We start from the raw sequence: 26,033 nt of genomic DNA on the forward strand, positions 1-26,033 counted from the left end.
GCAAAGTGACCGTCAACGGCTTGCGTCTTTCTTCCAGGGGCACCTTTTTCCTGGGTCATCCAGCGTTCCGCCAAGTATTGGGGCCTGGAATGCTCTATATCCGATGCCTCCCGCTCCTATGCCTCTCGCTCCGATGCCTCTTGCTCCGATGCCTCCTACTTCGATGCCTCCTGCTTCGATGACTTCCGCTTCTAGAGTTTTGCCTCGTGGTGGGTCTTCACGCAAACAAAAACAAAAACAACCTTTGTGAAGCTCCATTTGTTAGATACATTTGTAATTTCTCGAAAATTAATGAAAAAGCTTTGTTTTATTCACTGTATTGGGTTGCCTCCCAAGTAGCGCTTTCTTTAACGTCTTGCAGCCGGACGAAGAACACAATCATGCCTTAATGGAACCCACGGCATGGAGTTGATCATTGAATGGATGATGATACTTGAAATGTTCCGGCAATGGTTGAATTTCAAGAGTGGGTGCCCTAATCATTGACATCAACAACATATTAGTCAAAAATGACTTTGGATTTTGAGTTGGTGGCTTACCTACATGCTCCAATAAGAACTTAAGTACATCCTCCACGAAATGCTTCTCAAAACATTCAAGAATTGGATCTTTGTATGGAGTGGAATAGAGATCTGTCCTAAGATCCATGTAAACTCTTTCACCAAATTGGATTTGAGTAGGTGCCTGCAATGAAGAATGTAACACACGATTAATTGAAGTGGGAATTGGAATTTGAGTTGGTGGCTTACCTATGGGCTGCAATATTGGCTCTAAAGTCGCAGCACATTCAACAAATGCACAAGGGATGTTTTCATTCAGATTGGACATTCTGAAGGTTGTGGCTGTGTGATCCACTCCAATTTCCTCCTTGATGAATTCAAGATGTTCCTCAACCACTTTTTCCTCGTGAATTGTTGGAAAGGTGTCCAAGATGTCTTTCTTCCCCTCATCTTTCATGGTTTGCATGAACCTGCCAGGGAAGGGTGCATTTGGGGGAACAAAGTTAGAAATAATTAAATTTGGAACAACCTTACTTGAATGGGGTGGTGTAGGAATATTGGGAGGTTGCGGCAAGGGTTCTTCTTCCCTTGCCGTGCCTTGTGCATCCTCCTCCTCTTCGAGCAGTAGCAATTCATCCATGGGCTCATCTTCAACCATTTGTTCTTGAATTTGTTCCATGCATTCTGCATTCTGCCTAAATTGACTGTTCCACTCAGCCAACTTTTTTGCTTGATAGAAATCCTCAATTGGTCGCCAAAATACGTCTTGTTGAAATGGTTGAGCTTCCCTGCCCTGCTCCACAGAATTCAGTTGTTGAATAACTTCCTTATAATAATTTGATATACCTGAATTTGGATGTGAAGATTGAGGGGAAGGCTGTGGTGGTGCATATGAATCCTCATATGGTTGCCAATATGTTTCTTGGTGAGTCTCCTTAGCTTGATTTTGTGAACCCTGCACCAAAGAGTTTAATTCATTAAGAATTTGATTATAATCTATTGACGAATTTGAGTTTGGTTGGGCATATTGAATATGAGGTGGCTCCCAATATCTTTCTTGTTGAACATTTTGAGGTTCCCACCGCATAGAAGTTGAATGATCACTCCAATCCGAATTGTAAGTATTGGAAAACACGTTATTCCTTGATTGAAGATCAACTATATCAACGTTTTGCATTTGGGACCTTTCCATGAGCTGTGACAAAAGATAAGCATTATCAAGTGCCATGTTGTGCTTCTAAAATCAACAAAATAAAACTAAAAATATATACACACAAACGAAAATAAAACAATCCAAGAGATTAGCAAAGTTGCTAATCCCCGGCAACGGCGCCAAAATTTGATGTGAGAATTACTTGACACTCAAATTAAACCCTCGTTTGACAATTGTAGTAGAATGGATAAGTGAGGGATCGTTCTATACCGGGGATTAGGAGGGCTTGTTAATCACTTGGATTTTGACTCAAAAACGTAAAAACAATATAAAACACTAAACTAGACTCAAAGAATGTGAAACTAAACGTTAAAACATTAAGACAAACCAAAAGACTCAAAATTCTTTAAAAACACAAACTAAATTGATTTCTAACTAATTTGACAATAAAGTAAAGGGGGGATTGTGTTTGGACGAGATTAAATTAAATGGACAAATTGTAATTAAAGGCAAAACGTAAATATGAATGAGATGAAAATATGGATGATGGAATAGCCAAGGGGTTCATCTCCACACATGTTATACTTGCATACAAAATTGATTCTCAGTTGGTCTTTCGATAAATTATGAAACTCAACACCCCGGGTTAATTAGGTCCGCTTAAATTAACCGTCAAGTTTTCCTAATGTTATTGAATTGGATGACATCATTCGACAACCCAAAGCATTCCTCACAAGTTCCCTACATGAATTGCATAATAGAGATACAAGCAAGAATCATTAAGCATCATGAAAACTATAAGTGTTGACGAGGCATTCGTTACTATGATTGCATGAAACTTATGCCAAGAATTTGTTTAACGCGATTGTTTATAAGCAACCTCCACTACTTGTGAATATAAGTTCATAACGATTAGGTGAAATTCACTTATATTCTAGCGTCAAATTCATGCATGAAAATTAAGCGCGCATTCTTAATAAACATACATAAATAAGTTATCAATCAAACAGTTAAACAAATTGAATCCACAACTTATGAAATTCCAACGAAAGTTAATCAATTCATATTGCAAATATAAACATAGTTTCGAATCACCCCCTAGCTAAAGGGGGTTTAGTTCTTCATAACCTTGAAATCAAAGAAACACCTAAACATTCCAACAACTCAAACTTGAATTGTATGAACGTTTAGGCACTCTTCTCTTCCGTTCCTCATACGTACAAAACAAAGAGAATTGAATTTAAACTTTGAAATCAAAGAAACACCTAAACATTCCAACAACTCAAACTTGAATTGTATGAACGTTTAGGCCCTCTTATCTTCCTCTTTATTGTAGCATAAGGTCTAGGGATAGTTGGTTGGGGGGATGGAAGTGTGGAATGGAGTGGGGAGTGATGGAAATGGAAGATGGTTTTTGGATTCTAAGGGGAAGTGTTTATTTGTGGTGTGAGAATGGAGAGATGGAATTGAATGAAATGGAAGTGTGGGATGAATTGAATGATGCAAATGAATGAAGTGTGTGTGGTTTATATAGGGAGAGAATGGATGGGAGAGCATGTGAATGATAGCTAGGAGAATGATTAAAGGGGTGTGAATGGTTGGAAATGCATGTGGGTGAATTGGTGGTGCAATGATGAAAGAATAAGTGCATGTGTGTGTTTTGTGTTGGAATGAATGTGGATGCATGATGAAGAGTTAATAAATAATGCATGTAGGGTTAGGAAATAAAATCATAACTTAAAGGGGGGATGATTAAAGGGTGTGTGAATGCATGTGTTGAATTGGTGGTTCAATGATGAAAGAATAAGTGCATGTGTGTGTGAATGGTGGTAGCTAGGGTGAATTATGATAAATGCATGTGGAATAAAGATGGAGAAGGTGGTGAAATGATGAAGTAGGAAGGTGAAATGCATGTGAGATGTTCTTTGGAGAAAGGTGGATGAATGTGCATGTGAATTAAGTTGTGAAAGCATGTGGAATGTTTTAAATGGTTGAAATGTGTAGATGATTATGAGTATGATAAGTGATAAGTGTATGGTTATGATAAGTGATAAATGAATGATATGTGATGATAAATGAATGATATGATAAATGAATGATATGTTAAGTAATAAATGAATGATATGTGGTGAGTGATAAGTGAATGGTTTGATAATTGATAAATGAATGATATGCTAAGTGATAAATGAATGATATGTTAAGTGATAAATGAATGATATGTTAAGTGATGATAAGTAATGATAGGTGGTTATGATAGTTTGGTCTTTAATTTCGTCCATTCCTTTTGCTCCAAATATAAGCTATCCAATCCAAGTCCGATTTTGCTCCAAAATGCTCCAAAAGGCATCATTTTGCATACCTTGCCCTTAGAACCTGAAAACACACAAAAGAAGCATAAAGGACTAAAATAACTAGAGAAACATAACGTAAATGCACGAGAACAAGCCTTTTAAGTCGCATGAATATGCTTCTATCAAATACCCCCACACTTATCTTTTGCTAGTCCTCGAGCAAAACAGAAAGAAAAACAAAACAAAACGAAACGAAACAAAACAAGCAAAACACAACCTAAACCTTCCAACAACTGTCTTAGGGATTTCCAATGCACATGACATGTTAAAAATCATCATTCCCACAGATTTTATTCATCTTCACACTTAAGTACATTCTTAATCATAGTCACCACATACTAGTTCACAATTAAGCATTTAAAACCATGTTTTGAATGTAGTAACATGCCTTAGAGAATTTGCTCAATTCCTTACAAGATATGCACTCAATTTTCACTCAGATTTTCTAACTACACACCCTACACTAAGTATATGTGAGAAGATTGATGTAAATATGAAAACGAACACTCACATATATGTATCACAAGGAACGCAATTTCTGGAGTTAATAAGCATGTTTAGATATGATCTCATGAATGGAATGCTACTACTTAGACGCGAGAACCAGTGACACCATATGCTCATACCAAGTTCAAACTCCACAATTGAAATGCACAACACATCAAGATAGAAGTCAAGGGTTGTAACGGGGCTTGGGTATTGGCTAACAATGAAAGGTGAAGGATAAACAAACATTCTTAAAGCAATAGTGAGCAAAGTATTGAATCAGGCACTTAGAATTCCCTTAAGAACGCAGAAGTCAACTTTGAACACCCAAGGGAAAGTCACACAAAACTTAGGGCCATATTCACTTTTTGGACCCTTTCTTCAATCACTCATTCTTTCATTTTTTTCAAGCTCTTTTTTTTTTTTTTTTTTTTTTTTTCTTTCTTTCTTTCTTTTCTTTTCTGTTTTTCTTTTCTTTACTGTCTCAAAACATACTTAAGAACAAGCATTCCTTCCCCCACACTCATTTTCTTGCATAATGTAAAAAGGAATTCATTTAAGTCATGCTCACTATCTTTTAAGAACAAGGGTGTGGATTGTCCTAAACTAGGCTAGGTGAGGAAAATGTGGGTAAACAAAGAATACAGGCTAAACAAAACTCAACGGGGTTAAAACTTACAACAAATACGAAATATGGGAAGTAAGGCTATTTGGCTATGGTGGTGGTCACTACGCAACTTCTTCTTGAATATGTGTTATGCAAATCAATAACATGCTTTGAATGAAATGGGCATGAGTTCTAGCATTTGGAACTATATGATGAAACGCCTTCTAAGTAGTAACCAAGCAAAGAATAATGAGATCATGCAACGACTTTAGAAAACAAGAAATCACAGATTATACTCTCTAAAGAACGTTATAGGCTCAAGTCTTTCAGGGTTGTAGCGTTTGTTTGAGTTCCTTCCTTCAAGCATGTTACAAAAACGAATTTTTCTTTTATGATTGCATGTGAAGTCATACATTATAACCATAACCAAGCATATACCAAGAGTAAATCAACTTTTTCTCTATGTTTATAACTCTTTTTAACAGTCATGCACTTACAAACCAAATCCTTATCATTGTGTTGGAAGGTATCCTAAGACATAAACACACACACAAAAACAACTTTAAAACAACTCTTTTTGGGTTTTTCAAAACAATTTTTCAAATTTTTATGGGATTTTCGAATTTTTAAGTCAAAACACACTAAAACAGTTTAAAACAGTGAGAAACAACATGTGAAGTGATAGGTGATAAAATCCAACGAATTTGCATCAAATATACTTAGTTACCCTCCCACACTTAAATCAAACATTGTCCTCAATGTTTTAAGCTTAAAAGCACACCAAACGAACGTAAACACATAAACAGCAACTAAACATACTAAACATAGCAGAATGTATCTAACAAAGAGAAGAGTTTAGAGACGCAAATCTGGTTATAGAGTGTAAATTCCATCTTCTCCTTGGTAATTGCATTGAGGCTTGGATCTTTGTGATTCCACAGGCTTACTCTTGAACTGCGCTGCTCCATCGTTGATTTTCCTTTGTGCTACTCTTGAACTGGGCAGCAGGCTTCTTTTGGTCTCCCCCGAAGGTCTGAGCGTCCTCCTCTTATCTGTTTCTTTGTTCAATCTCTCCAATTCGTATTGAAGAGGGTTAGAGGATAGCTTAGCAAAGCTAGGTAAGCAACCAGGGAATAGAGTCTAGATAGACTCCAAGTGCCGGCTGATTGCTTCTTTCACTTTGCCATGCAAGTAATAACAAAGACAAAGGAAAAGACAGGGAAAGAGCATGATATGAGATACCTTTGCTTTTGACCTTGATGATATGAGATACCTTTGCTTTTGAAGAAGCGGTGAATGAATCAGCACATGTATTTGTTGTGTTGCTTCCTCCTGGGTCATCTGTACTCCAGGCATCTGGTATCATCTTTGGGGAAGAAGAAAGAATTGAGTGTTTCGAAAGGCTTTGCTGGGAGTGCGCCCTCAGAGGTGAGGAAGAGTCGGGCATTTTCTTCAGGTTTGCCTTGCCATAAAAGATGAAAGTCGACAAATATAGGGATTTCCCAATAGCAAGTGGTGGTACTGTTCTTTTACCCTTGTCGACAAACGTTTTGATCCCGCAAATCCAGCTTTTTGAAATAGTGACGACTCTTCGATCTTTGAAGACGCCTCTTCGATTTCTGAGCAGGCGCTTTCTGAAAAGCAGAGAAAGCGTCGCCGAACTTTGCGCTTGTCGGCTAAAGACGTGTAGTTGTGATGGTGGCCTCCACGTGTCGAACGCGTTTTCTGAAAAAGCCGAGGGAGCGTCACCGAACTTTACGCCTCAAATTCCGGCTTTTTGAATCGATGGACGCGTTGCCTTGGCTTTTTATAGAGCTATCGATCACTGCCAACTTACACACTCTGAAGATTTCCCATTCTTGATACTCGTCTCCGGCCCTTTTGAAAATTTACTCCGTCCACCCCTTCTCTTTGAACACTTTTGAAAAATGGCAAACCCATCGAACCTTAGCTTAGAATTGAGTCTCCGCAGTGATACGGGCGTGCCGCGTCAAGGTAACGTATGGCGCCCTTCTTTCTTATCTTCTAACGGTCCTCTTACAGGTGAAGACTCCGTGATGCAGGACGCCACAACAGCTACAATAGTAGCTCGGAACCTCCTCACTCCCAGAGATAGTCAGCTGCTTTCAGGACGGTCCGATGAGTTGGCCGTTCAAGAGTCCCTGGCTCTCAGCGTTCAGTGCGCAGGCTCTGTGTCCAACATGGGCCAACGCCTCCTTGCTCGCTCCCGTCAGGTTGAATCTTTGATGGCGGAGGTGGAGAACCTGAAACAAGAGATCAAACAACTTAAGTACGAGAATAGAACCTTGCATGTGCTTGCCAATAACTATTCGTCGGGCATGAAGAGGAAGCTTGATGAGATGCAAGAATCTCAAGGTCGGATGCAAAGTGACCGTCAACGGCTTGCGTCTTTCTTCCAGGGGCACCTTTTTCCTGGGTCATCCAGCGTTCCGCCAAGTATTGGGGCCTGGAATGCTCTATATCCGATGCCTCCCGCTCCTATGCCTCTCGCTCCGATGCCTCTTGCTCCGATGCCTCCTACTTCGATGCCTCCTGCTTCGATGACTTCCGCTTCTAGAGTTTTGCCTCGTGGTGGGTCTTCACGCAAACAAAAACAAAAACAACCTTTGTGAAGCTCCATTTGTTAGATACATTTGTAATTTCTCGAAAATTAATGAAAAAGCTTTGTTTTATTCACTGTATTGGGTTGCCTCCCAAGTAGCGCTTTCTTTAACGTCTTGCAGCCGGACGAAGAACACAATCATGCCTTAATGGAACCCACGGCATGGAGTTGATCATTGAATGGATGATGATACTTGAAATGTTCCGGCAATGGTTGAATTTCAAGAGTGGGTGCCCTAATCATTGACATCAACAACATATTAGTCAAAAATGACTTTGGATTTTGAGTTGGTGGCTTACCTACATGCTCCAATAAGAACTTAAGTACATCCTCCACGAAATGCTTCTCAAAACATTCAAGAATTGGATCTTTGTATGGAGTGGAATAGAGATCTGTCCTAAGATCCATGTAAACTCTTTCACCAAATTGGATTTGAGTAGGTGCCTGCAATGAAGAATGTAACACACGATTAATTGAAGTGGGAATTGGAATTTGAGTTGGTGGCTTACCTATGGGCTGCAATATTGGCTCTAAAGTCGCAGCACATTCAACAAATGCACAAGGGATGTTTTCATTCAGATTGGACATTCTGAAGGTTGTGGCTGTGTGATCCACTCCAATTTCCTCCTTGATGAATTCAAGATGTTCCTCAACCACTTTTTCCTCGTGAATTGTTGGAAAGGTGTCCAAGATGTCTTTCTTCCCCTCATCTTTCATGGTTTGCATGAACCTGCCAGGGAAGGGTGCATTTGGGGGAACAAAGTTAGAAATAATTAAATTTGGAACAACCTTACTTGAATGGGGTGGTGTAGGAATATTGGGAGGTTGCGGCAAGGGTTCTTCTTCCCTTGCCGTGCCTTGTGCATCCTCCTCCTCTTCGAGCAGTAGCAATTCATCCATGGGCTCATCTTCAACCATTTGTTCTTGAATTTGTTCCATGCATTCTGCATTCTGCCTAAATTGACTGTTCCACTCAGCCAACTTTTTTGCTTGATAGAAATCCTCAATTGGTCGCCAAAATACGTCTTGTTGAAATGGTTGAGCTTCCCTGCCCTGCTCCACAGAATTCAGTTGTTGAATAACTTCCTTATAATAATTTGATATACCTGAATTTGGATGTGAAGATTGAGGGGAAGGCTGTGGTGGTGCATATGAATCCTCATATGGTTGCCAATATGTTTCTTGGTGAGTCTCCTTAGCTTGATTTTGTGAACCCTGCACCAAAGAGTTTAATTCATTAAGAATTTGATTATAATCTATTGACGAATTTGAGTTTGGTTGGGCATATTGAATATGAGGTGGCTCCCAATATCTTTCTTGTTGAACATTTTGAGGTTCCCACCGCATAGAAGTTGAATGATCACTCCAATCCGAATTGTAAGTATTGGAAAACACGTTATTCCTTGATTGAAGATCAACTATATCAACGTTTTGCATTTGGGACCTTTCCATGAGCTGTGACAAAAGATAAGCATTATCAAGTGCCATGTTGTGCTTCTAAAATCAACAAAATAAAACTAAAAATATATACACACAAACGAAAATAAAACAATCCAAGAGATTAGCAAAGTTGCTAATCCCCGGCAACGGCGCCAAAATTTGATGTGAGAATTACTTGACACTCAAATTAAACCCTCGTTTGACAATTGTAGTAGAATGGATAAGTGAGGGATCGTTCTATACCGGGGATTAGGAGGGCTTGTTAATCACTTGGATTTTGACTCAAAAACGTAAAAACAATATAAAACACTAAACTAGACTCAAAGAATGTGAAACTAAACGTTAAAACATTAAGACAAACCAAAAGACTCAAAATTCTTTAAAAACACAAACTAAATTGATTTCTAACTAATTTGACAATAAAGTAAAGGGGGGATTGTGTTTGGACGAGATTAAATTAAATGGACAAATTGTAATTAAAGGCAAAACGTAAATATGAATGAGATGAAAATATGGATGATGGAATAGCCAAGGGGTTCATCTCCACACATGTTATACTTGCATACAAAATTGATTCTCAGTTGGTCTTTCGATAAATTATGAAACTCAACACCCCGGGTTAATTAGGTCCGCTTAAATTAACCGTCAAGTTTTCCTAATGTTATTGAATTGGATGACATCATTCGACAACCCAAAGCATTCCTCACAAGTTCCCTACATGAATTGCATAATAGAGATACAAGCAAGAATCATTAAGCATCATGAAAACTATAAGTGTTGACGAGGCATTCGTTACTATGATTGCATGAAACTTATGCCAAGAATTTGTTTAACGCGATTGTTTATAAGCAACCTCCACTACTTGTGAATATAAGTTCATAACGATTAGGTGAAATTCACTTATATTCTAGCGTCAAATTCATGCATGAAAATTAAGCGCGCATTCTTAATAAACATACATAAATAAGTTATCAATCAAACAGTTAAACAAATTGAATCCACAACTTATGAAATTCCAACGAAAGTTAATCAATTCATATTGCAAATATAAACATAGTTTCGAATCACCCCCTAGCTAAAGGGGGTTTAGTTCTTCATAACCTTGAAATCAAAGAAACACCTAAACATTCCAACAACTCAAACTTGAATTGTATGAACGTTTAGGCACTCTTCTCTTCCGTTCCTCATACGTACAAAACAAAGAGAATTGAATTTAAACTTTGAAATCAAAGAAACACCTAAACATTCCAACAACTCAAACTTGAATTGTATGAACGTTTAGGCCCTCTTATCTTCCTCTTTATTGTAGCATAAGGTCTAGGGATAGTTGGTTGGGGGGATGGAAGTGTGGAATGGAGTGGGGAGTGATGGAAATGGAAGATGGTTTTTGGATTCTAAGGGGAAGTGTTTATTTGTGGTGTGAGAATGGAGAGATGGAATTGAATGAAATGGAAGTGTGGGATGAATTGAATGATGCAAATGAATGAAGTGTGTGTGGTTTATATAGGGAGAGAATGGATGGGAGAGCATGTGAATGATAGCTAGGAGAATGATTAAAGGGGTGTGAATGGTTGGAAATGCATGTGGGTGAATTGGTGGTGCAATGATGAAAGAATAAGTGCATGTGTGTGTTTTGTGTTGGAATGAATGTGGATGCATGATGAAGAGTTAATAAATAATGCATGTAGGGTTAGGAAATAAAATCATAACTTAAAGGGGGGATGATTAAAGGGTGTGTGAATGCATGTGTTGAATTGGTGGTTCAATGATGAAAGAATAAGTGCATGTGTGTGTGAATGGTGGTAGCTAGGGTGAATTATGATAAATGCATGTGGAATAAAGATGGAGAAGGTGGTGAAATGATGAAGTAGGAAGGTGAAATGCATGTGAGATGTTCTTTGGAGAAAGGTGGATGAATGTGCATGTGAATTAAGTTGTGAAAGCATGTGGAATGTTTTAAATGGTTGAAATGTGTAGATGATTATGAGTATGATAAGTGATAAGTGTATGGTTATGATAAGTGATAAATGAATGATATGTGATGATAAATGAATGATATGATAAATGAATGATATGTTAAGTAATAAATGAATGATATGTGGTGAGTGATAAGTGAATGGTTTGATAATTGATAAATGAATGATATGCTAAGTGATAAATGAATGATATGTTAAGTGATAAATGAATGATATGTTAAGTGATGATAAGTAATGATAGGTGGTTATGATAGTTTGGTCTTTAATTTCGTCCATTCCTTTTGCTCCAAATATAAGCTATCCAATCCAAGTCCGATTTTGCTCCAAAATGCTCCAAAAGGCATCATTTTGCATACCTTGCCCTTAGAACCTGAAAACACACAAAAGAAGCATAAAGGACTAAAATAACTAGAGAAACATAACGTAAATGCACGAGAACAAGCCTTTTAAGTCGCATGAATATGCTTCTATCAATAATTTAAACTGGTGATTAATAATTCAAACCTGCATGCATAATCATAAGCAAATTGAAAATAAACTACATATTCTTACTAAGGCTCATGGCCTCATCCTAGCAAACGGAATTTAGTTACTAGCAATCATACAATGAAATATTATTAAAAACAAGGATAGAAAACACCTTGAAAATAAACTTGAATCCAAAAGCTCTTTAAAGTGTGTGTGCGTTTTCTCCCCTCTTCTCTAAAAAACCCTAATGACTAAAAAGCCTTATTTATACTACTAGAAAATAAAACCTACCTAGAAAAGGTCTTAGAATAAAACTAGGAAACCAAATAAATTAAAATAAATTAGGAAACATAATCCTAAATTGACTAGTAAAATTCGCCTAAAATCTGCATAGTCTCAAAACAGCCAATGTTCTGGATCTTTGGGCTCCAAAATAGGCCCAAAACGGCTAGAATTAGAGCTTGAGATGTCTCTAACATAATTGCAGAGGGCCTCGAACCCAAAAAACATCATCTTAGACGCCAAAAAGCCCAAAGAATCCCAAAACGTCAGTTTGACAGTGCTGCGCGCTGCTCCTTTACTTCATCGCCATAAATAAACCGTTTCGTAGAAAATTATGAAACTTTGATATGATCAAGTAAACAGACTCATGAACATCCTCCAATTGGAATCACTCCAAAATTCATCCGTTTGACTACTTTTCACGAAATAATTAATAAATTAATACTAAGAATAGGGTAAAATATATAGTAAAATATCGACTCATAAATTAGCAACAGTGAAAATTGCAGAGAAATGGCGTCGGCAATTCAGCCTGCATCTGCATGCCTTGTTCCATCGGACACCACAACTCATATGTTTTTTGACAGCAATTAGTACTGGTGACAATGTTCATCCCTTTGCCTCGAAACCCAGCAGGCATTTTTTTGCCGTTAATTTGGTGACCAATCTCGAAATCAGCAGAGAATCTGTACAACTTTTTGTTTTTGGAATTTGATCGAGACTTGCAAGTTGTTTAAGCACTTGGGAACGATGATTAATCACCTAGTTTTTTTTCCTACCAAAACTTGAAACTCAAAATCTCTCTTTGCTTGAAGCGCACTCGAACAGCACGAAACTTCCGAAAATTTGATATTTTTTCTTTACTTTGTGTTGCTCTGTTTTCTTTAATTTTCTCCGCTTTAGCTAACCCTATCGTGCCCTACATCATTACAGGAAAAAATGGATTCACCATGTCTAATCTTGTAGAGTTTTAGGAATATAATCTTGTAGGGTTTTTGGAGCATAATTTGGGCTACTCTACAAGGTCTAGTCCCTAACTTTCAAGGTGAAAGGGTTGATAGAACACGACTTCAACTACACAAACTTATCTCCACCAAAAATGTTGTTGTGACAGCATTTAAAGACCGTCACACATTGTCACTCGTTTTAATTTCTTATGGTTTCTCATCTGCTCCACTGGCCTAACCCTTTGCCGATCCATAATCTATATATTGTACTGCCATATCCACCATTCAATAGACTGTGGAAGGTGTACCGATTACACTGAAAGTTTCAGTATTATAGCATTGCTGAGCTCTCAGTCTGCGGAAAATGGTAAGGTGGTTGGTCCTGCTTGGCTGGATTGAATGCTGAGGTAAGTAAGTAAATATTTGAGCCAAAATCTAAGTGATGTGCTTATTGTGCCGATGTTCACATGTATCTGTTGGACCAATTTGGTTCGAAAAAGGGGCGGTGTCAAGTGTCTTTCAATTATTAATTTTTATATACATTGCTTGGATAATCACAGATTCAGAACTCAGAATTTTTTTTTGAAGTACTGGTTCAAAGTGGATTCCAAAATTTTGAAGTGTCTTAGATGATCACAGATTCAGAAGTGTCTTAGTTGTTAATATAATAATGTATTCAAAGTGGATTATGTTATTAGTAAGTATAATTTTTGAGATGGGATGTGTCACATCCCGACCCGGGGCGGACCACTTCCCGGGCCTACTCCACCACCGTAGCACGATATTGTCCGCTTTGGGCCCCGACCACGCCCTCACGGTTTTGTTTTTGGGAACTCACGAGCAACTTCCCAGTGGGCACTCCCATCCGAAGGAGGGCATGCTGGCCGTCACGTGAGAGTGACGTAACCATTTACACAGTTCGGAAGCTTTAAAATATACAACTTCTAAGATGAACCACCCGAAGGTGAGTCCTCATTTGGTCCATTCTGTCAGAATGCCGTCTTGTTCCTCAAAACCTTCTCAAGATGTCCAAGATTGAAACTAGGCAATAACATAAAATTTCTACATCTTTGACTGGCGGCAATCCAGGTAAATTCACACGTACGTTTTTATAATCTCGGGACGGGATGTGTCAGGATGGGAATATAAGAAAGATAGATTAAATTTGTAGGTAAAATTTTGTAAATTAAATGACATGAAAGTCGATGATTGGATTATTATTTTAAGTGTTGATTAATATGCTTATTTTTTGTTGGTGACACATCACTTAATTTACAAATTTGATGTACCTATCATTACTCATATAAGAAGAATAGCAAGATATTAAGGTTTCCAAAACAGGCATACCTTAATATATTCGTTAAGGTAACGCCCACTGGCGGATCCACTAATGGGCGGGAAGGGTGGACTGACCCTCCCAACTTTGGGAAACCTCCGTGGAAGATCTAAGTGCTGCTCTTTAAAGCTTAGAAGTGTCCTTGAGATGTGCCCTCCAACTGCTCGATGAAATGCCTCAATGAACATTCGGCAGGGCAAGGCATTGTGTGCAGCGCGCAGCTTCTTTGCTGTTGATATGCAGCAAAACTAGATCAATTTATATGTTCTCTCAGCAATAAGACATGACCACTTAAAAAAATAAAAAATTACTTAACCTTCTAGTCTAGACATATATAAACCCAAGTCCTTAACCATAATTTCTATCAATTCCAGCCCAAATTCTAGATCTTTAAAATTTCAATTTTCTTTTATTAATAATGAAGTTATAATACATTTTGAAAGTATGAAACCGCATCATGGATAAACAATTGTAGTTTGTAATGTTATTTTATAGATTTTAGAATTATAATTTAATTTCTAAGGCTATTTATTTGTCGAAGAAATATTTGTCAATTTTATACGTGATCCCCCAAATAATTTTTTCTGGATCCACCACTAGTAACGCCACTTCGTAGTTAATAAATGATATATCGATAATCATATGAATAATATACCAACAATTAAGAAAGAGGATAAGATTCTTAAATTTGGAAGCCAAAATTTAAAACGCAGTAGTCTTTCACCATATGTTGTAGGTCAAGAGGCGTGGGGAATTCCAAGGCCTAAGGCTTATTTTGACATAGATGATTGGATTGGAATGGGTAAATAATTAATTTTAAGGTACGTTAAAAGAAAAAATAAATGAAAATTTTGTGACAACTTGGGAGGTAGGAGATGGATTACTAGGAGGATTAGAAAAGAGAGGATTAGAAGGGAGAAGTTTACTTCATGACTACTCCTTCCCTTTTGAAAAGGATTGGAACTGATAAGTTTCTTTCATAAATAACCTATCTCCTACTCTCTGATTTGTCGTATCCATTTGAATCCAATCTTACATAGTCGACGAACTCTTAAGTTTGGCTTTAACTCCACCCCGTTGGACAAGACAATTACGGTGTTAATAATTAACGTTAATGTCAGTTTAGCAAAGCTGATAAATGCAATATATACTAATAAGATGTAGTTATATACACAACTATTGATCTGGACAATCATGGTATCAATACTATCAACGTTAACGTAGTTTACCGCATGCACCAGGGGAAAGTATATATAAATATATATACATATATCGATGTATCTAAAAGTGTGATATGTGATTATGATATGCATGAGAGGATGCAATATATAACGTGATAGTGTCAGCAAAAACAACGGAAACACACACTAGAGATGTCTGTCCCAAACACAACATGTTCTCACAGGAATTAATGCTCTGGTCCCAACAGACCCCAACCCCTCTCTCTCTCTCACTCTCTGAGACCGAGCATCTGCTGCGGTGTGTGAGAGAGAGAAAGTCTGATCACTGATGAGCAGCAGAGAGTCTGAGAGTCTCATTCCAGCACCGCAACCGCCACCCCTCCTTTCCTCGCCTTCTGAATGGCCAATGCCAGCGAAGGAGATATTCAAGTCCCCTTTTGATTCCCACAGTGACTCAGTCCCACCCGCGTCGGCATCTCATTCCATCCCAATCAAAATCTGGGTCCTCCTACTAAGGATTCCTACGTCCTCGAGCATTACACACGGTTTTCACTTAAATTCATGCTTTTTAGGGCTCTGTGATTGCTATCTGGACCCAAATTCCATTTTACCTACTGGACCACCTCCTTTAGGCTCTTACTTCTAATTCGGGAAATTCAGTTGTCCCCGTACACTTTTCTATATATTTATGTTCCCCAGTGGTCCATTTAGTGTATAGAAGGGTTAGATCAACCTCAAATTTTAGAGAGTGCATTTTGTCATAATCAACTGACTTAAGTATTATGAATTATATACAATTAACAAGTGATGAATAAGTCTAATCATGCATGTAAAACCAATTCTCACTTCCATTATATGAAAATGAAGGCTCGAGCTTGAATTTGAAAAGAGCAAAACACGTTGCTTTGACGAACTGATCTAATTTCTAACTCTGTAATCAAGTGTTGACAAATTCTAAACCCAAATAGTTAACCTTAGTTAAACCCTTATTTGGGCTTGTGACATGATCCCCAGATTCTCCATAATCTAACGGACCACCTAAACCCTAACTATACTAGGGAAAAAAAGCCCTTTACGTATTTCATGCAAATTATTGAATCATCGATCGAAAGATCAATGTCCAACTATCGACCTCTCTCTGTCCACCAATAATTGCCAATTTTCTTGTACCTTTCGGTTTTGTGAGAGAGAACATACAAAATATAATCTGTATTTATAATATATTCATACATATATGCATGGTATTTGTAGATTTTGATTATATATATTATATTTGTACAGTGTTGCCTTGAGGGCCACAAAGCTCACAGGCCCTAAGAATTACCGTTGAGCTTTTCAATGGCCATTGCATATTTGCATGAGCTTTATTGTCTTCGATCTCCATCTAACTTTTTGTTAATTTACACGAGCGTGCGCGAATCAGATATGTTGTACTCCACATTAAAAGTGTCTTTGGACTAAATTAAGCACGTACGACCTACACTTACAATAATAGTTATAAACTAAATCGGTTTCTTATTCGGTTGTATACGAAGGAATCGATCTAACTTTGAATTTATTCCAATCTTAACTCATTATCGTACATTCCCTTGCCATGTATATATTTAGTTTAACAGCCAAGTTGTGGATCAAAATTGGATCTCCCTTGTCTTGATTATCATGTAATTAAAACCCGTTTAATCTAATTATCCGTTCATATCACTTTAATCCACGATACATGGACTTATAATATGATTCATATTAACAGCGACATCCATCAGTAAAATAAAACTAATTACAATGACACCTTCCAGTGTCTTCATACGACATGTGTCTCAGTGACATGGAATATGCGGCAGTACAAAATACAATGACAAAATAAACTATAGAAAAATATACTTGTCAATATTAGGGACGGTACCTATTACCTAACAAAATTGCATTCACTTTTTTTTTTGGGTAAATCCAATAACTCCCATGAGGTTCTTCCATGGAGAGCAATTTGCACGGAGATAACGATTCTACATTTATTTGACATTCCGATTTAATAATTTAATGTCATGTGCGCATAAATTTACACATAATATGTTATTCGATCAAAATATTACAATGATGATGATCAAGTTTTATGTAAGTCATCATCCTTTCATAGGCACGTACACTTTTTTAAACAAATGTAACGATCTATTTACGTTTTAAAACATTATTTAAAGTGATCGAGATTAATATAAATTGCTAAAAAAATCATATATCAGAAAGTATATATATTTAATAGAAAAATGAGTCAAATATTTAATGTGATCAACTACAAGTATGAAATGAAATGATCAACTTTGTAATTGTAGGGCTTTCGACATTAGATTATGAGATTTTTCTCAACTCTTGAAAAAATATTCAGATGATAAATTAATTTATTCATAGTATTATGAGAAGAGAGAGTACTTTCTTTCTCCTCTCACACCTAACTATTTTCAAGTGGCCCCCTTGATGGGTTCCACAGGTGGGAGCCAATCATATATGTAATTATGTGCATAAGAGAGCATTAGTGATCCTTAATTTTTGTATGATCTTGTGCTGGGGTGGAGGAAGAGCTTAATGAGAAGGTTAGGTTTTTAATATTTAACTCAAACTGCTGTTGTCGGCATACCCAATAACTTGTGGAGATTAACAAATAATTCATTTTTTAAGCTCGATATTCAAATAATTAACTATTGGTTAAAAGCGATTGCTAAGGGTTGAAGATCAAGTTGTGGATTTATTAAATCAACAACTAAAAGGATCAAATGCTAATATGCATTAATTATAAGCAAGTAGATAATGAAATGACCTATTTACATAGTGAATCATGATTCCTCTCATGCATTTAATATAGACCAAATTGTAAGATGAAATGGAAAACATAAAGTTTAGGGTCACGATCACACTACTGCATGGTGATAATCTTACACGCATTATATAATATCAATGACAACGACATGTCATGAACTGATCGTATAACTTATAATATGAGTGGATTGGTAATATCACTTAACATTTAAATAGTGACATTTATACTTAAAAACTTATCAATTGAGCGATCCAAACAATAATAACAACAACAACTGAACCTTATCCTACTAAATAGGGTTGACTGTATGAATACTAAAACGTCATTATGCTCAATTTTGCGTCAGGTCTTCCGTTAGCTTCAAGTACTCCATACCTTTCTCTATCTCATTTGCCTTTCGTCTTCCTAAGTCTTCTCTATCCCTTTTGGCCTAAGCCTCCGTCTTCTTAGGTCTTCCTCTACTCCTTTTGCCTTGAGCCTCTGTCTTCCTAGGTCTTCCTCTATCTCTTTTTTTTTTTTTTTTTTTTTTTTTTAAATCTTCATCTACCTCTTTTGCCCTAACCCTATCAATGAAGTGACCCATTTGAAATATATGTATAATAAAGGGTCAAAATTACTCGAGGCATATTAGGCCATCTCCAACCGATGGCTGGCTAGAGGGCTCGTTTTAGCCCTCTAGCCCTCCAAGATTCTCCAAGATATTAATATTTTAATGAACAGTACATGGTCATATTTGCCTCCATCTCCAACCGAGGGTCAGATGGCTCGTTTTATCCCTGCCACAAAAAACCGTCTCCAACCGAGGGCCAAAGGGCCATAGGGCCAAACATAATTTATTATTTAAAAACTACAACTTAAATTCAAAAAAAACGGCTAAGTGACGTCAGCTAGCCGTTGGATTTGAATTTTTCTTTTGCTATAAATAGGGTGGATATTATGCTATAATTCACACAACTTTGAATTCAATCTATTTCAATTCAATCTCTTTCAATTCAAGTTTGCAATGAATTCCAACTTTGGATCCTCTTCGGATTCCAACTGGGGGTCCTCATCCAATTCCAAATTGGAAGCAAAATGGGCGCAAATGACGAGAAGATGAGTAGTGTGATGAAGAAGTTCAAGTAAGGCGCAACAAACAAAACATGGCAGCAGCCATGGCTGCGACCATGGTGTGTCAGCCAACTGAGGAACAACCTCAATGGGGTGGCTCTATTACTGGACGCTCTTACAAACCACGAAATAGAGCGATGTCGCATGCCAATCTAATGAACAACTACTTCAACCCTAACTCGGTATACACAGAAGAGGATTTCAGACGTCACTTCCGGATGAGGCATCATGTCTTTGAGCGTTTACTTCGTGATGTCCAGCAAGTCAATCCATACTTTCAACAGAAGCTGGACAGAGCAGACCGCCCTGGTTTCTCACCTCATCAGAAGATTACTGTTGCACTTCGAATGATGGCCTATGGCTCCCCAGCTGATTCGATGGATGAAACCCATGGTATGTCTGAGTCTACATGCCTTGATACTCTTCAATAATTGAAGAAAACGCAGTATTCATCTGTTGCAGAGTAATTTCAATGGAAGTGCGGATTATCATAGCAGCAAACGTCGAAGCAGTTGACCCAGTCTCTTTATTTTGAGCCGGTAGATTTGGACACACTGTTGACTCCTGATGTTGATCACTATATGGATGTTCCCATACAATTTCTCCATCATAGACTGATTGACTGTGCAACAATTTTTCAATGTGATTGTTATACTATTATGCACACGGGGTATCTTTTTATTTGAACTACCCCTTAAATCTCTGAAGTATCACCTAGGTAGCTCACAAATATTATAAAGAAATGTTTTACACGCAATAACGTTTTAGGATTCATACAGTCGATTCCACTTGGTAAAATAAAGTTTAAAGGTTGTTGTTTTGCTTTACACACAACTTTTCTCCTCTTTTACACATCACAAGTTAACCGATAATATTTAAATTGAAGAAATCGAAAAAGAATCAAAGATTAAAAATAAGAAGCAAGCATAAAAAAAATTGATAGTGCGAAAATCATATTTAATATTATAATATGTAAATTTGTAATATTATGCAAATATTTGATGGCTGTCAACATTATCTTATTTATGTCTTCCATTTACTTGAAGATTCAAACATTCAACATTCAAATTCGGAAAAACATGAATCAATGATATAAGAGAAGGACCAAAAATAAGCTCTGGCCCCTCTAAGCATTATTGCCAAAGAGATTAGTAGATTACAGCTTACAACTAATCCAAAAAATATATAAAAATATAAAAAAGAAAACTTAATAAAATATATAGTGGAAGGAAAAAGAAAAAAGGAGAAAAAAAAAAAAGAGCAGGAGAGCAGTATATTCACTATACTATCCAGTTGGTTGGTACTAGTGTACCACTGTAATATGTCAGCAGTCACCTCTCTCTCTCTCTCTCTCTCTCCTCTACTCAGTATTTCATCCCTCTCTTTCCACTCGCTCACTTCCTCACTCTCACTCTCTCTCTGTACAATTTTCTCTCTCTAACTTCCTCATGGGAAGAAGAAGATTCATCAGCAAATCCCACAAACTCCAACCTCGTATCTGAATCCATATTTATCCTCACCCAACCACAAAATAAAAAACCCAATTCCAATTCCTAATCTATGGGGCCGTACGGTTCCACCACCTGCTCTGGCGTCAGCAGGAGCGCCAGCTCCTCCTCCTCCTCCTCCGTCACCAAACCCCCCGCCGACATCGATGGCTGTTTGGCCGATGCCGGATACAAGGTCCGCTCCTCTGATCTGCGACACGTCGCCCAGCGCCTCGAGCGGCTTGAGACCGTCATGGTCAACTCCCCCGGCGACCTCTCCCACCTCGCCTCCGACGCCGTCCTCTACAACCCCTCCGACCTCGCCACCTGGGTCGACTCCCTCCTCACCGAGTTCAACCACCAGCCCCTCATCTCTCTCCCCTCAGATCTCGACTTCTCCGACGGCGCCGTCATCAATAATCCCGCCGCCCTCCCCCGCGAAACATGGACCGATAATTCCGCCGTCATCGCCGCCGCGCCGCAGCAGAACCACAACCAGCTCACCGTCGTCACCGCCATGGAAGAAGATTCCGGGATTAGGCTGGTCCACTTGCTTGTCACGTGCGCCGAATCCGTCCAGCGTGGCGACCTAGCATTGGCCGGCTCCCTGATCGAGAACATGCAGGCTCTGTTGACACGTGTCAACACCAGCTGTGGCATCGGGAAGGTCGCCGGGTACTTCATCGACGCCCTCAGCCGCCGAATCTTCTCGCCGCAGACCGTCGGCTCGGCTTCCGGCTCGGTTCACGAGAATGAGCTTCTCTACCACTACTTCTACGAGGCCTGCCCCTATCTCAAATTCGCGCACTTCACCGCCAATCAGGCCATCCTGGAAGCATTCGACGGTCACGATTGCGTCCACGTCATCGACTTCAACTTAATGCACGGCCTCCAATGGCCAGCCCTTATTCAGGCCCTAGCACTCCGCCCCGGTGGGCCCCCCCTGCTTCGGTTGACCGGCATTGGACCGCCGTCCCCGGACGGGCGCGACTCGCTGAGAGAAATCGGCCTCCGACTCGCCGAGTTGGCCCGGTCCGTCAACGTCGGCTTCGCTTTCCGCGGCGTGGCGGCTTCGAGGCTCGAGGACGTGAAGCCGTGGATGCTCCAGGTGAATCCGAAGGAGGCGGTGGCCGTGAATTCTATCATGCAGCTGCACCGGCTGCTCGGATCCGATACGAACCGGAATTCCCCAATCGAGATGGTGCTGTCCTGGATCCGGAACCTCAACCCGAAGATCGTGGCGGTTGTGGAGCAGGAAGCGGACCATAACAAACCCGGTTTTCTGGACCGGTTCACGGAGGCGCTGTACTACTACTCGAACATGTTCGACTCGCTGGAGGCTTGCGCGATGCAGCCGGAGAAGGCTTTGGCGGAGATTTACATACAGAGGGAGATATGCAACGTTGTGTGCTGCGAAGGAGCGGCTCGAGTCGAGAGGCACGAGCCACTGGACAAGTGGCGAACCCGGCTCGAGCAAGCCGGGTTCAGGCCGCTCCACTTGGGGTCGAATGCGTATAAGCAGGCGAGTATGCTTCTTACTCTCTTCTCGGCTGAAGGGTACCGCGTGGAGGAGAACCAAGGCTGCCTCACTCTCGGTTGGCACAACCGTTCTCTTATCGCGGCTTCGGGCTGGCAAGTGATGTCTATGCCCGAAGCCACGACCAACCAAGAAGCGGTTGGAATTATTAATCAGAATAATAATCCCAATCATATCTGAACTTCCACCTTAATTAGCTCGTTTTTGTTTTTTAATTTTACCATGAGTTTCTTGCTCTGTGTTCTACCTTAATGATCAAGAAAATGCTTATAATATGGTAAATCCTGCCGCAAATAATACCCACATTCAAGAATAACATATTTTGGGATGGCTTAAATTTCTTGTTCATCATTTTCTTATAAGCCAGTTTTTAGTGTCAAGTGGTACTAATTAACTATCTTAACACTCTTACAACCCAGTTTTTAGGGTTAAGTTATACTAATAAGCTCTTAAGAATTCCTATCAGAGTCTGAGTCTAGCAACCAACTAGGTCATTTCACGAAAGCGAAAACCTATAGATTCTTAATGACGAGTAAACTCACATTATCAGCGTTAAATTATCAGATTTGTGGAGTGACGAGAGAAGACATAGCCAGAGAGATCAACGAAGCTTTAGGAAAATTATGGTTTGGTAGCTTGTATGGTCAACAGGCAGTCAACGCAGGAAAAGGTGGCTGTGGGAAGGCAAGTGTCCCTTGTGTGTCCTTCAAGATTGATTTTGTGGGAAAAATTAAAAAAAAATGATAAATAAATTGCAAAAGGAAACCAGAGTGGTTGCTGACGTTTACTAAGCTTATTCTGTGCTATCTAGGTCTAGGGTCTAGCCTCTCGACTGCTACCTGCGACCAAACACTAATAATTCTGCCTGCGTAGTACGTACGCGTGTTGGTGTGAATGTGACGGCCGATTACATAGAATTCAATCTGCATTTTTTTTTATCTATTTCCACCTAATTTCTTTATTAGTTTGTTAAATAGACAAGTTTTTTTTTTCCCTTAATTTTGATCATATTTTGTAATGTTCATTTAGCTCGGATGCAATACAAAAGTTGCATCAAAGTTGATCACCGGAGAAAGTTTACTCATATTATGCAATATGCACTTAGAAAAATAGAACTGTTACGCATTTAGATTTTGTCAAATTGAACAAACCTTATAAATATATGCGAAATACATCAAGCGATGTCATTTTCAAGGGTACTATTTGGGGATTTAACTCATTACCTAATATGTGGAAAAGGAGAAGACCAATTCTTTATGGGTATCTCCACATGAATGGAAATAGAATAGAGATATTTACTTTACACTTACACATGCGAAACTTAAAGGAAGTAACCACAATCACAAGTGGAATTCTCGATGCCATTTTCCCATCATTGATGGAGATGTGATCGATGCCTATCAAAAAAGTGAAAAAGCAAAGAGATAATGAGGTGGATGAGTTAAGTACAGTGGTATCTCATGTTATCTCAAGCAGATATCATTTTCTTCATTGACAGTGTTCATCAAATTTGAACTCAAGATATTTTTTTTATGAAAAAAAATTGGTGTCTTAAAACTAAACTAAATAACAATTGATTTATTAGTCACTCAGCCATCCTATTGAAATGAGGAGAAATAGAAATGGTGGGGGCAATGGATAGGGATGTGCCAAATGCCTATAAATTGTCAAAAGAGAGTGATAAAAAAAAAATAAAAAAATAAAAAAATAAAAAAAAAACAGAAAGGTGGATACATGAGTTGAGAGTAAAGTGGCTTCTCAAATTATCCGACGAATAGGTTTCAATTTTACAATAACAGTTGTTCACTAGATTTAAACTCAAGATCTCTTTTAATAAAATTGAGACATAGTATCATTAAATTGAATAATTACTGATTTAATTATATTAAACGACTCGATCCTCGATCCAAATGACGAGAAAAGGAACGGGGAGCATGGAGGAATGGCAATGGGGCCATGAACAATACAATCCCAATAGTGAATTAAGCTAATAAGTTGTGCAAGAAAATGAAAAGAGCATGTAGGGGAACCAACTTTGGAAGCATAGAAACATAAATGCAGAAACACCATCTCTACCTTCTCCATTAAGTTGTTGGGTTGGATTTGAACCATCGATTGTGATTTTTATCGAAAGATAATATAGAAAAAGATCGATGCATGCACAAAACCAACCAAGGGATACATAGATAGATTGATGATCGATCCCCAGTTGCAATTGGCATTTCAAAGGACGACATCGTTGTAACGCTTTTTGATTAATCATGCAGATGGGCTGCATGTGGGTTTTGCCAAGAACGGAAAAAAGAAGGCACAAAACGGGACCCTCCGGACGTAATAATTTGTCAAGAGGGGCTCAACATTGCCTCACTCACATGACACCACCGTCCTCGATCTGCCTCTTTCGACACCTCTCCATGTTTAAAGAGTAATTGACCTCTCTCTGCTGACTCATAAATACAACGACCCCAGTTCATTCTTCTGATACTTTGATTAGGTTTCTTGAGTACTCTTACAATTAGGGTTTCGATTTATGAAAATTATTGCATGCGTCTAAGTTTAAAAAGTTATGCTAAAACGTGAGCCTAGGAACGAATGGGAATGAGTATATATAGACTGAAGATCTTTGAGCATATACAGGACTTCAATTTTCAACGTGAAATATGTCCACAGTTTGTCGATATATTGTTATCAATAACTGGCTCAAATTATGACAAGAATTCAAGTTCGTTTTTAAGACTTTGGATGAATTAACAGCAGCGAAAAAATTTCTGTAAATATTTTTGTTAGTGCATCTTTAAACTCTAAAATGCTAGCCAAAATAACTTCAAATGACATAAACGTCATGTATTGCAACACACTTTTATAATGCTCTGTAGCAATGCACTTTATATTTCGTTAATGTTGTTCTCTCGCTTGAATAATCGTAATGCACTCGATTGAGAGTGGCTTTAAATACAGACTTAATCAATTTAGTTAGAGTAGTGTGTTCGTTCTCGGGACTCAAATTTGAATATTCCCATTGCTACGTTATTTAATTTAAGATATCTTATCATTGGTGAAAAAAGAAAAACCAACTAGTATGTTTGAAAGAAAAAATAATAATAATTCAAACTTGATATAGAGCTAAAAAATCTAGTCCATCGAAGATGCTCAAACTAGAGGCCCACCAAGTTGGCCTGTTTTTTGGTCTTCACGTGATCCCGTTACGGAGCCCCTCAGAGCAAGTTGTAGCGAGCAAGTTGTAGCGAAGTGGGCCAATGTTGGGCCCACACTAATTTCTTTCCAAAGAGGACCACAAAACGTAACCCAAACTCTGCGAGGGGCAGCATATTCGCGCGTCAGTTACCTCCCACGTGTTGACAACGACATAATCTTCTCACCTTTCCGAGGTCAATACTTTTTGGGTGTCATGAGTCATGACCCATCAACGTGTGGGCACCGCGCCCTGACGTCGACGCTTGATTCTTGCCTTAATAGCGCGCTTGCGTATCTAGAATGCGTATTGTGGTTTGTAAGTCGATGCTTGAAAAACAAACAGGTAAATGAGGAGATTGGATTTTAGAGTCGCATTCCGAGCCATCGACATTTCGGCCCCACAATGAATTTTCCGTGATGTGGATGCCTATTTTCTTGGACTAAATTCATGGAGTGGTTTTTTCACAAAAGTGAACACCTCATGCTAGTTGAACTGATTGATCGTTGACATATGAATAATGAAGAACTTAACAGCATAATCTCCGGGT

General features: G+C 38.6%; 1 protein-coding gene across 1 annotated transcript; it reads left to right on the forward strand.

Moving 5' to 3' along the window:
* The first annotated feature begins 20,604 nt into the window (after positions 1 to 20,604).
* Positions 20,605 to 22,627, forward strand: LOC103963020 (DELLA protein GAI-like). The gene has a single exon (XM_048585705.1). The coding sequence runs from the start codon at positions 20,827 to 20,829 to the stop codon at positions 22,468 to 22,470; it is 1,644 nt and encodes a 547-aa protein (XP_048441662.1). The 5' UTR covers positions 20,605 to 20,826; the 3' UTR covers positions 22,471 to 22,627.
* Positions 22,628 to 26,033: the final 3,406 nt, after the last annotated feature.

This window comes from the organism of the source record quoted next, unplaced genomic scaffold (genome assembly GCF_019419815.1).
Source record: "Pyrus x bretschneideri cultivar Hongxiangsu unplaced genomic scaffold, Pyrus_bretschneideri_v1 Contig1, whole genome shotgun sequence".
Classification (NCBI taxonomy): Eukaryota; Viridiplantae; Streptophyta; class Magnoliopsida; order Rosales; family Rosaceae; genus Pyrus; species Pyrus x bretschneideri.